Source organism: Capra hircus, chromosome 1 (assembly GCF_001704415.2).
Source record: "Capra hircus breed San Clemente chromosome 1, ASM170441v1, whole genome shotgun sequence".
In the NCBI taxonomy this organism is placed as follows: Eukaryota; Metazoa; Chordata; class Mammalia; order Artiodactyla; family Bovidae; genus Capra; species Capra hircus.
In genome coordinates, this window is record NC_030808.1 from 140,074,072 (window position 1) to 140,087,508 (window position 13,437).

The 13,437-nt window shown below is 39.2% G+C and overlaps 1 protein-coding gene across 1 annotated transcript in view; it reads right to left on the bottom strand.

Moving 5' to 3' along the window:
- Positions 1-13,437, bottom strand: part of DSCAM (DS cell adhesion molecule) — an 833,405-nt gene that overhangs the window by 331,735 nt on the left and 488,233 nt on the right. Inside the window, exon 4 of the mRNA XM_018051616.1 lies at positions 13,027-13,173. Coding sequence (XP_017907105.1) covers positions 13,027-13,173 — 147 coding nt within the window. The remainder of the gene's footprint in view (positions 1-13,026; positions 13,174-13,437) is intronic.

Below are 13,437 nucleotides of genomic sequence, written 5' to 3' on the forward strand. Positions count from 1 at the left end.
ACGTGTCATTCAGAATCATAGGACCTCATATATAATTAAAATTTTATGTATGATTTCAATTATTAATACACCTTTAAGATTCCTCTGTCCATGGAATTCTCCAGGCAATAATACTGGAGTGAATTGCCACTCCCTTCTCCAGGGGATCTTTCAATCCAGAGATCAAACCCGGGTCTCTTGCATTGCAGGTAGCTTCTTTACCATCTGAGCCACCAGCCACCTGATGCAAAGAACTGACTCATTGGAAAAGACCCTGATGCTGGAAAGATTGAAGGTGGGAGGAGAAGGGGATGAAAGAGGATGAGATGGTTGGATGGCATCCCCTATGTGATGGATATGAGTTTGAGTAAACTCCAGGAGTTGGTAATGGACAGGGAAGCCTGGCATGCTGCAGTCCATGGGGTTGCAAAGAGTCTGACACAACTGAGTGACTGAACTGCACTGAACCACCAGGGAAGCACATGTATGTACACACACACACACACAAACACACACACACACATATATGCATAAATATGAACAGAAAGAAAGCCCTATTCATATACATTCCTCTCTCTCAAAATTTTCAAAAGGTTGAAGCTGATTCATCACCAAAGAAGATGTAAAAATGACTGATAAGCACATGAAAGATGTTCAGTATTGTTAGCCACCATGGTTGCTGCTGTTTTTTGGTTTCTAAGTTGTATCTGATTCTTTGGAGATCCCATAGTTTGTATTCCGCCAGTTTCCTCTGTCCATGGGATTTCCCAAGCAAGGATACTAGAGTGGATTGCTGTTTTCTTCTCCAGGGGTTCTTCTCCACCCAGGGATCAAACACGTGTCTCCCGCATTGGCATGTGGATTCTTTGCCACAGGGCCACCTGGGAAGCCCAGCCACTAGGGTAATGCAAATTAAAACCACAGTGAGATACTACTTCACACTTACTGCTGCTGCTGCTGCTAAGTCACTTCAGTAGTGTCTGACTCTGTGCGACCCCAGAGATGGCAGCCCACCAGGCTCCCCCATCCCTGGGATTCTCCAGGCAAGAATACTGGAGTGGGTTGCCATTTCCTTCTCCAATGCATGAAAGTGAAAAGCGAAAGTGAAGTTGCTCAGTCGTGTCTGACCCTTTTCAACCCCATGGACTACAGCCTACCAGGCTCCTCTGTCCATGGGATTTTCCAGGCAAGAGTACTGGAGTGGGGTGCCATCGCCTTCTCCATCACACTTACTAGGATATCTATAATAAAGACCATCATAGCAGCAAGTGCTTGTGAGGATGTGGAGAAGAAAGTAAAACTTTCATGCATTGTTGACTTGAAAGTAAAATGGGGCAACCACTTTGGAAAACACTTTAGCAGTTTTGTAAAATGTTAAACTTCAGTTCATCACAAGGTTCAGAGCGTCAATGAAAGAACCCACCCTAGACAAAGGAAAACCCATGTTCACTCAAACACTTTTTCACAAATGTTCATAGCAGGATTATTCATAAGAGCTAAAAAGTTGAAATAGTTCATACTAAACAATAGGACCACTGTTTAGTAGCTGGATAAGCAAAATGTGAACATACATACATAGTAATCAACAATACAAAAGATACATGTTACTATATGAATGGACATATTACAATAGGGATGGACCTCAAAAGATTAGGCTAAATGAAAGAAGCCAGATACAAAGCCACATATCACCAAACTTGATTTATACAAAACACAGAAAACACAAATCTATAGAGACAGGCAATAGATTAGTAGTTGCCTGCGGCTGGGATTGAATTTGACTGGAAATGGGCATCAGGAATTGATTTATCTATCTATCTAGTCCATTTTATCTAAAGTTTCATTCAGTGAATGCTTCCTTATTGATTTTCTTTTTGAATGATCTGTTCATTGATGTAGATGGGACATTAGAACCTGCTTCTATAATTGTGTTGCTGTCAATATTTCCCATTACGTCTGCTAGTATTCTCTTTAGTACTTCTATGTTGAATGCATAGGAATTACCACTGCTATATTTTCCTTTCAGATTGATCCCTTTATCATCATGTAATATTCTTTCCTGTATTTTAACAAAACACAAAATTCTTTGTTTTAAAGTCTACGTTTCTCTACAAGTATTGCTACACCAACCTTCTGTTTCCATTTGACCAAATACCTGTTTCCATCCCCTAACTTTCAGTCTGTGTGTGTCTTTATATTTGAAATGACTCTCTTGTTGGCAGCATATATGTGTGTTTTTTTAATCCAATCAGCCACTGTATACCTTTTGATTAGAGCATTAAGTCCATTTACATTTAAAGTAATTATTGGCAGATATGTACTTACTGCTATTTTGTTCATTGTTTTCTTGTTTTCATAGTTTTCTTTTTGCTTTTTCTGCTCTCTTCCCTTGTGATTTGATGACTATCTTTAACATTATGGTTGGATTCATTTTTCTTTTCTCGTGTACCCAGTATAGATTTTTGGCTTGTAAATAAATACATTTTGGCTTGTATATAGATTTATATAGGTATACCTATATATATACACATACATATATTGGTTCAGTTCAGTTCAGTTGCTTAGTCGCGTGCGACTCTGCGACCCCATGAATCGCAGCACACCAGGCCTCCTGTCCATCACCAACTCCTGGAGTTCCCTCAGACTCACGTCCATCAAGTCCGTGATGCCATCCAGCCATCTCATCCTCTGTCGTCCCCTTCTCCTCCTGCCCTCAATCCCCCCCAGCATCAGAGTCCTTTCCAATGAGTCAACTCTTTGCATCAGGTGGCCAAAGTACTGGAGTTTCAGCTTTAGCATCATTCCTTCCAAAGAAATCCCAGGGCTGATCTCCTTCAGAATGGACTAGTTGGATCTCCTTGCAGTCCAAGGGACTCTCAAGAGTCTTCTCCAATACCACAGTTCAAAAGCATCAATTCTTCGGTGCTTAGCCTTCTTCACAGTCCAACTCTCACATCCATACATGACTACTGGAAAAACCATAGCCTTGACTAGATGGACCTTAGTCAGCAAAATAATGTCTCTGCTTTTGAATATGCTATCTAGGTTGGTCATAACTTTTCTTCCAAGGAGTAAGCGTCTTTATATATATATATATATATATATATATATACATACATATATATATACACACATATACATATACACATATACATATATACATATATATATGTGATTATTTTAATTTGATGATCTCTGAAGTTTAAATGGCAATCCACTCCAGTACTATTGCCTGGAAAATCCCATGGACAGAGGAGCCTGGTAGGCTACAATCCATGGGGTCACAAAGAGTCAGACATGACTGAGCCACTTCACTTAGGTTTGAACACATTCTAAAAACTCACCATTTTTACTTGCCACCATTTTAGTATTTTGAGTTTATATTTTACATCTTTCTGTATTGTGTAGCCTCAACTTATTGTGGATATAGATGATCTTACTGCTTTTGTCTTTCAACCTTTTGCTAGCCTTACAATTTGTGGGTCAACTACCTTTACTATATGTTTACCAGTCATATTTTCTTTTTCTAAATTTTGTATTTCTAGATGTGGTCTTTTCTGCTTAGAGAAGTCCCTTTAATAGTCTTTATAAGATAGGCTTGTGTGCTTAGTCGCTTAGTTGTGTCCGACTCTTTGCAACCCCCTAGACTGTAGCCTGTCAGTTTCCTCTGTCCATGGGGATTCTAGAGGCAAGAATACTGGAGTGGGTTGCCATTTCCTCCTCCAGGAGATCTTCACAACCCAGGTATTGAACTCAGATCTCCTGCACTGTAGGTGGATTCTCCACCCTCTGAGCTACCAGGGAAGGTTTCAGTCAGTTCAGTTTAGTTCAGTCGTCGCTCAGTCGTGCCTGACTCTTTGCGACCCCATGAATCGCAGCACACCAGGCCTCCCTGTCCATCACCAACTCCCGGAGTTCACTCAGACTCACATCCATTGAGTAGGTGATGCCATCCAGCCATCTCATCTTCCGTTGTCCCCTTCTCCTCCTGCCCCCAATCCCTCCCAGCATCAGAGTCTTTTCCAATGAGTCAACTCTTCGCATCAGGTGGCCAAAGTACTGGAGTTTCAGCTTTAGTATCATTCCTTCCAAAGAAATCCCAGGGCTGAGCTCCTTCAGAATGGACTGGTTGGATCTCCTTGCAGTCTAAGGGACTCTCAAGAGTCTTCTCCAACACCACAGTTCAAAAGCATCAATTCTTCGGTGCTCAGCCTTCTTCACAGTCCAATTCTCACATCCATACATGACCACTGGAAAAACCAAGGCCTTGACTAGACAGACCTTTGTTGGCAAAGTAATGTCTCTGCTTTTGAATATGCTATTTAGGTTGGTCATAACTTTCCTTCCAAGAAGTAAGTGTCTTTTAATTTCATGGCTGCAGTCACCAACTGCAGTGATTTTGGAGCCCCCAAAAATAAAGTCTGACACTGTTTCCATTGTTTCCCCACCTATTTCCCATGAAGTGATGGGACAGTTTTAGTGGTGGTGAAATCTTTTAACTTTTGCTTGTCTGTAAAACTCTTAACTCTCTTTTGTTGAATAATCTTATTTTGTTTATTTTTATTTCATCACTTTAAATATATTATGACACTTCTTTCTGGCCTGCAAAGTTTCTACTGAAAAGTCAATTGATGATAGTCTCATGGGAGTTCTTTCATACTTAAGTAGTTCTTTTTCCTTGCTATGTTTAACATTCTCTCTATATCTTGAATTTTTGCCATTTTAGTTATAATGTGTCTTGGTGTGGATCTCTTTGGTTCATCTTTGTGTGTGTGTGTGAGAGTGATCCTCTGCTTTCTGGACCTGAATACTTGTTTACATTCCCTGGTTAGGGAAGTGTTAAGCTATTATTTCTTCCAATAATTTTTCTGCCCCTTTCTCCCTCTCTTTTCATTCTGAGACCCCTACAGTGTACAAGATAGTAAGTGTGATTATCCTGAGTTCTCTTAAACTGTCTTAATTTTAATTTCTTTTTCTGTTTTCAGTTCCACTTAGGAGTTTTCCACTACTCTGTCTTCCAGTTCACTGATCTGTTCCTCTGCTTAATCTAATCTACTGTTGATTCCTTCTAATGTATTCTTCTGTTTAGTAACCATAGTCTTCAGCTCTGTTTGGTTCTTGTGTTTTCTAACTTGCTATTAGACTTCTCATCATGTTCATCCATTCTTCTCTCAAGTTCATTGAGCACCTTTGTGATCTTAACCTTGTATTTTTTTGTTAGGGAGATTGTTATCTCCTTAGTTCTTCTGGAATTTTATCTTGTTCTTTTACTTGCAAAATATTCCTCAGTTGCCTCATTTTGCTGAATTCTGTTTTTACATCTCTGTGTTATATATATATATACATAGTTATCATTTACATATCCCAATTTTGAGAAAGTGGCCTTATATTGGAAATGTGTTATGGGGCCCAGCAGCACACTCTCCTCTGGTTACCAGAGCCAAGTGCTCTAGAGGAGCCCCTTAAATGGACTGCAGGGACCCATCAGTTGTGGTGGGGCTGACTACTGAGAGTGGCTGATTGGCAGAGATGGACCCCAGCCTGGTTGACTGGCAGGCCCGGCTTCATGTAGAGGCTGCTGCCCTACTAGTGGCGGGGTTGGGGCTGGGGAGCTGGTTTTCCATGCAATGGGCTGCTAGCCCTGGGATGGTGTTGGTCCAGGGGTTGCTGTCAAATTGTCTAATAGACAGGTAAACTACCAGCACTAATAAGCAAGAGGGAAGACTCCAAAATGGCACTTGCCAGGACTAGTGTCCTCATGATAGAATGAGCTCTCCAAAATTGCTTCCACCAATGTCTATATCATTGGTAAAAAACCTGGCTTGAATCGCCAGTCCAGGTTCTATGCAGGATACAGGATGCTTGAGGCTGGTGCACTGGGATGACCAAGAGGGATGGTATGGGGAGGGAGGCGGGAGGGGGGTTCAGGATTGGGAACACGTGTACACCCATGGCGGATTCATGTTGATGTATGGCAAAACCAATACAATATTGTAAAGTAATTAGCCTCCAATTAAAATAAATAAATTTAAAATTTAATAAGATTTTAAAAAATCAAGATTATGGCATCCAGTCCCATTACTTCATGACAGATAGAGAGGGAAAATGTAAAAGTAGTGACAGATTTTATTTTGTTGGCTTCCAAAATTACTGTGGATAGTGTCTGCAGCCACGAAATTAAAAAGATGCTTGTTCTTTGGAAGGAAAGCTATGACAGACTTAGACAAAATCTTAAAAAGCAGAGACATCACTTTGCTAACAAAGTCTGCATAGTCAAAGCAATAGCTTTTCCAGTAGTCATGTATGGATGTGAGGGTTGGACCATAAAGAACTATGGTGCTTGAGAAGACTCTTTGAGAGTTCCTTAGGCTGAAAGAAAATCAAACCAGTTAATCCTAAAGGAAATAAACCCTGAATATTTATTGGAAGGGCTGATGAAGAACCTGAAGTGCCAATACTTTGGGTATCTGATGTGAAGAACCAACTCATTGGAAAAGACCCTAATGATGAGAAGGGTTGGAGCAAAAGGAGAAAGGGGCAGCAGAGGATGAGATGGTTCAATAGCATCACCAACTCAATGGACATGAATTTGAGCAGACCATGGGAGACGGTAAAGGACAGAGAAGCCTGGCATGCTGCTGTCCATGGGGTTGCAAAATGCTGGACACAACTTAGCGACTAAACTGTTGTCTATATCCTGGGGCAGTTCCAGTTAGTTACTGCCTCTCCAGGAGGCTTTCCAAAATTAGCAAGTGGGTCTGATCCAGGCTACTTTCAAACGATTGCCTCTGCACTGGGTCTTGGAGCATGTGACATTTTGATGAGTCTTTAAGAGTGAAGTATCTATTTTATAGCCCTCCAGCTCTCCCATACATAAGCCCCACTGGCTTTCAAAGCCAGGCATTCTGGAGGTTTCATCTTCCTGGTGAAGAACTCCAAGACTAAGAAGCTTGATGTTGGGCTCAGACCCCTTGCTCCTTGGGGAGAACTTCTGCCATTTTGATTTTTTCCTTTGAGGGTTGCCTCTCTGGGAGTTCGTCATGGCCCTGCACCTCCTACCCATGTTTTTGTGGTTCCTTCTTTATATTTTTAATTGTGGAAAATTTTTCTGCATGTCTTCAAGTAATTATAATTTATATTTCCTCTATAAATAGTAGTATTTTTGGTGTGTCCATGGGAAGAAGTAGCTTAGGATCTTCCTACTCCATTATCTTTGCCACACCCCCTTACCAGTGATCTTAATTGTTATGGTTCTTGACTCTGTTTTAATTCAGAGCAGCCTCTCTTCTATTTCCTCTCATGTCCCTGGTTTATTGAAGAAACAGATAAGTTATTGCATAGGAAATCCCACATTTTGAATATCTTTCTTAATGCTGTCATTTAGCCTGTTCCTCTATTGCCATTTTTTTCTTATGACTGGAATTTAGTTCTGATGGATTGGTTAGATCAAGCTCAACCTTTTGTCATTCCCTTCGCATCTATATAATGAGGCTTATATGAGTTGCATGCCAAACTCAAGGAGGCTAAAATTGATAAGCAAATTCAGATGACGTTGGTCTGAATTATTTTACTAAGGGTTGAAAATCGCAATTTTAATATTTTCTTATTATTTTCACATTCAACAGATATGATTATTCTGTAAATAAGAACTTTTCTTCCTGAACTAGGGTTGTTTGGTTATCGTAAAATATATAGTACTTGTAGGAAAGACAGGGAGAATTTTCATTGTTCTCTATAATGGCTAGTTATCAAAGTCAAGAGTTGGTGTCTGCCTTAGTTACCACTAAGTAGACCAGTATGATTTGGTGAAGGCAATGGCACCCCACTCCAGTACTCTTGCCTGGAAAATCCCATGGACAGAGGAGCCTGGTAGGCTGCAGTCCATGGAGTCGCTAAGAGTCGGACACGACTGAGTGACTTCACTTTCACTTTTCACTTTCATGCATTGGAGAAGGAAATGGTAACCCACTCCAGTGTTCTTGCCTGGAGACTCCCAGGGACAGGGGAGCCTGGTGGGCAGCTGTCTATGGGGTTGCACAGAGCCAGACACGACTGAAGCGACTTAGCAGATCAATACGATTATTATTATTATTATTATTGCTTTTGTTATTATTTAATGTATACGGACATGTGTACCTGTAAATATATATGAAAACAATTCTATATTTGTACATGTACATTATGTAAGTATATATGTATGCACACATATACACACCTATGTATGCCTTAATATTAATACATATATATATTTATATATAATTTTGGCAAGACCCTATTTATATTTCAGCCTCATCTTACATGTTTCCTGTCCCAAACCAATAAGTGATCATTATTTCAAGGAACCATGGTCCCTGTTATTATGGCATAATATTTAAAAGAGACTATCGTCTAGGTAGTAGAATTGCTAGTTGTTATTGGTTGCCCATTGCTTCTGGACCTTTTCAATGGAAACACCTTCTCTCTTTCCATTTAGTTTTTCACTCTGGCTCAATTTGATTCCTAAATCCAGCAGTTTCCCTCAGGGTGAATCTCTCTTCTTCTGAAAGTAGTATTTGCTGAATACTTCTGAGATACACAAGGAGTTAGACTACCACTTAACTATGTGATGTTACAGCCTTTTATACTCATCTTCAACTCAGAGCTTGCACAGGGCTATCAAAGTGCTGTGAATATCCTCAAACACATTTTCTCAGGTTTCCATAAAGAAATAGTCCTCCGGTGCTTTTTGGAGATGAGCATATGCTGACAAAGGTTCCTATGGTCAACAGTATGGTTTTTCCAGTAGTCATGTGCAGATGTGAGAATTGGATCATAAAGAAGGCCAAGTGGTGAAGAATTGATGCTTTTGAATTGTATTGGAGAAGACTCTTGACAGCCCCTTGGACAGCAAGGGGATCAAACCAGTCAGTCCTAAAGGAAATCAACCTCGACTATTCATTGGAAGAAATCATGTTGAAGCTGAAGCTCCAATACCTTGGCCACGTGATATGAAGAACCAGCTCACTGGGAAAGACCCTGATGTTGGGAAAGACTGAGGGCCAGAGGAGAAGGGGGCAACAGAGGATGAGATGGTTGGATGGCATCACTGACACAATGGACATAAGTTTGAGCACAATCTGGGAGATAGTAAAGGACAGGAAGACCAGCATGCTGCAGTCTATGGGGTTGTAAAGAATCTGACACGACTTAGCAACAGAACAAAAACAACAATTTGTTGACTGTTTTGCATTTCTGTGACTATACAGTAATCTCAATAGGCATTACCCCTCTACCAGCTTCTCTTACATTGGACCTGCTGTTGCCAGTGGTTTATCTACAGCCCCACATGTTTAAGAGTTTCTGAGGATCCCTGTCACCTACTTTTGCTGAAAATGTCATCCACATTCTTTTTCTTTTGTTATCCTATTGAGTCTGTTTCCACTCCAGGAAGAATTTGGAATCATTAAAAACCTTGTTACTAGCATAACCCCACTAGCAAACCCCATGTTTACATTTATTAAAAATTTAGATCTAATTTATTTTTTTTTTGTTTGTTTGTTTTTTTTTTTAATTAATTAATTTATTTTTTTTTTTTTTTTAATTTTAAAATCTTAAATTCTTACATGCGTTCCCAAACATGAACCCCCCTCCCACCTCCCTCCCCACAACATCTCTCTGGGTCATCCCCATGCACCTGCCCCAAGCAAGCTGCACCCTACGTCAGACATGGACTGGCGATTCAATTCTTACATGACAGTATACATGTTAGAATTCCCATTCTCCCAAAATTAAATAATTTTTTCTGTTCTCCTTCAAAGCTTAAACTCTAGATAATTTGCACTCAGTGTCTATGTTCCCAAGTTCTAGCATCAACTATTTCCTCCCTCAACTACTGTACTGAAATTTCTCTGACCAAAATGTCACAAGCTATTTGCCATAAGCAGTAGACTCTCTTACGAGCCTTTTGAGTCTGTGTGACTCTGCTGACTTCTCCCTTCTTACAACTACCACCTTTAACCCCAAATGTTCAGTCTTATCCCCTCTCTTCTTCTTTGCTGGTATTCAAGTGTATGATGTTCCTTCACTAGTTTCTGCTCTGATGCTTCTTACTGATCTGCACAAATGCTCATGAGGCAATCTCATGGACTCTCATCGCTTCTGTGGTGACCCGATCAATGCTCATGAGTCCTGCTGCCTATTTTTGAAACATTAGTGAAACATTATTTAAAAAATAATAATTAAGCTTGTGATTAAGAAAAGCAAATTTGCCTTTTCAACTCTGAGAAATCAGCACTTAATGATCTAGAGATAAACAAGGCTATTCTTTCTGTTTTCTCACCTTTTTTTTTAAGGTTTTATTATTTTTTTTCCAGATTTCACTTCAGAGAAAAACGGCCTCCTGAGATTATCGTCACTTGATTCACATTATCTCAATGGAGAAATACATATCTGCTTCTTTTTGCTAAGCTCAGTTGCATCTTATACCCAGATCCATGCCACCATTCCTCCGAGACTGTTACCTTTCTTACTTCAGTATTGTCGTGAAAAAGTTCCTCTTCAATCGTAAAAGACCTTTCCAAGGATATTCTGAAGAAATATACCATTGTGCTCTTATTAAAGGCACTGAGAAAGTGAAAGTCGCTCATGTCTGAGGCTTTGCGACCCCATGGACTATACAGTCCATGGAATTCTCCAGGGCAGAATACTGGAATGGATAGCCTTTCCCTTCTCCAGGGAATCTTCCCAACCCAGGGATAAAACCCAGGACTCCTGCATTGCGTGCTGACTCTTTACCAGCTGAGCCAGAGGGAAGCTCAAGAATACAGGAGTGGGTGGCCTATCCCTTCTCCACGGGATCTTCCTGACCCAGGAATTGAACCGGGGTCTCCTGCATTGCAGGCAGATTCTTTACCAACTGAGCTATCAGGAAAGCCTATTATTAACAACACCACGGAATAGATAATAGAGGCTACTCATTTTATAATTTATTTTCTCAACATTTTAATTTTAATTTTTTTTAATTTTTGAAGTTTTATTTTTCAATAATACAAGTCTGGTTGGTTGGAGGATAGGGCTTCTGAAGCAGAGGGAAACTTTGAGGTCTGGCTGGTCTTCTTATCAAAGACCCTGCTTATTTCACACCAGAAGGTGTTCTTTCACTTCCCTGCTCTGTTATGTTCTCTGACGTGTGTACTGTGCATGCCCTGTCCAGGAGTTTTCGGACAGCTGTCAAGAGCTAGGTTTAAAGCAACAAGCAAATATGTTAGGATATTTTTGCAAGAATTTATAGTACATATTTTTAGGTTTATTTGCTAGGCATTTTATTTATTTATTTTAAAACAAATTCCAACTCTTTGACTGGGTAACTTGCAAAGTCCCTCCACCTCCATAATTTTAAGATGTTTTAAGGGCCATAGAGCTGGGTTCTCACTTTTCTTTCTTTTTTTAATTTAAATTTATTTATTTTAATTGGAGGCTAATTACTTTACAATATTGTATTGGTTCTGCCACACATCAACATGAATCCGCCACGGGTGTACAAACGAGCATTTTTTTTTTTATTGTGCTGATTATTCTTACCATTAACAGAGGCAACAAGTCATAACTAATAACACAAGAAATAAAGTAACAACTGATATGAAAAAGAACAGGTAAAGATAATCTATTTTCAAGTTCAGAGGGGGGAAAAATCAATTAATTATGACTTATGTTTGTCTTAAACCTTAAAAGACAGGTGATCATTGGCTATTTTAAGGGTGTAAATGGGAAAGAGGAATTCAGATAGAGCATCATCAAGGGCAATATGTGGGTGTTAGGTGACATTGTTCTAATTACTCCAGCACTTGAAAACTTGTTACCATGTCTCCCACACAAAACATCACAACAAATAAAATTACTATTCACTGCATGGATCAATTTTACATTCTAAAACTATAAGAGCAAAAGTCATATATTTTACATTTGATTTCTAATACTGATATGGTCATTTCATACTTCCAAACCTCTGCACGGAGCACTAATGCAATCCCGTGTAAATGTATTGCTGATTTGTTTGACTGATGGATCAACAGCAAGCCAACTGTAAAGATTCTGCAAAAGGTCAATATTTTCTCAAAGTATAACTCCCATTAAAAGAGGCACAAAACTGACATATTTATGAAAGTGGAATAACCTGTTTTGGGATTTCCTTCACTTGAGAATGATCCTGGAAGGCCATGCCTATTTCTTTAACTTTTTTTTTTTTTTTTCATTTCCATGATTTTGTTTTATTTTGACCAATTGGTAAAAAATATATATATAATGTAGAAAGTTCTTAGTCATTCAATTGAGTGCTTATTTGCAAATCAATATACATTTCAAAATCTCATTATTATTATACTCACTAATAATGATTATTATCATTATACTCACTTTATAATGTATATGCTATATTTAAAAATGTGTAAGATAGTGTTAAAAAAGGAGCTGTATTAAACCAATGGGCATAGAATATTACATTTTTAAATTTTTATTGGAGGATAATTGATTTACATTTCTGTGTTGGCTTCCACCATACAACACCATGAATTTTCCATAAGTATACATATATTCCCTCCCTCTTGCGTCTCCCCCCACCCCCAACCAAACCCACCCTTCTAGGCCAATGTGGATAATTTCTCCATTACTGCTAGATGGGGAACAAGAGGTGTGTTCCAAGGACCACATCCTGCTTCCTGAGAGCTCTGCAGGGTAGAAAGCACTGTGGCACTAATTGGTATCACCAATGTCATACCATACAACAATAGCGAGAGGAGGCATTGTCAACAAAGTGGCAATAATATAGGGTCAAAGAAATTTGGAATTTTACAGTAGGTGAGATATCCATATTTGCATTGTACTGTATTGGGTAAAGTTTTTCTTTCTTTCTTTCTTTTTTTTTAATTTAAAAAACCCTCAAGTTGCTGGAATATTTTGGGACAGAAATACAGACTTCATTTTACTTGTGAGTTCCACGGTTTTAGTGGAGTCATCCCAGAGCACTAACAAAAGAAAACAGAAACGGAAATCTCAGTGCCGATGAGTTTTTACCTGATACAAAAAGTCTAGCGCTGTTACTTTGCCTGGTCTCCCCGGTGTATCTGTGCCGCGTGACACAGCGGTAGTTATACAATCCATCTTCATTTTGTACATCTTTAATATACAAGGCGCCCGTGGATGTGATGAGAAATCTAGATCCTAAAATAGAAGAAAACGATGACCCCATTAAAACAGAACAGAAGCAACCCAGTCATACAAAGTCACTGAATAGAGTTTCTTCACCTGAAGGAAACTCATATGAAGGCAAATAATAGATGTGTGTGTGTGTTAGCGTTTGTGTGTGTGTTACTTTAAGGGTTCAAGCTATATTAATCCTTTATCCTAAATTAAGGGGTTTTAGTGAGTATACTACAGAATAAATACTTACTTGAAAAGCTTAGCCTCATGAATTAATTTTTTAGG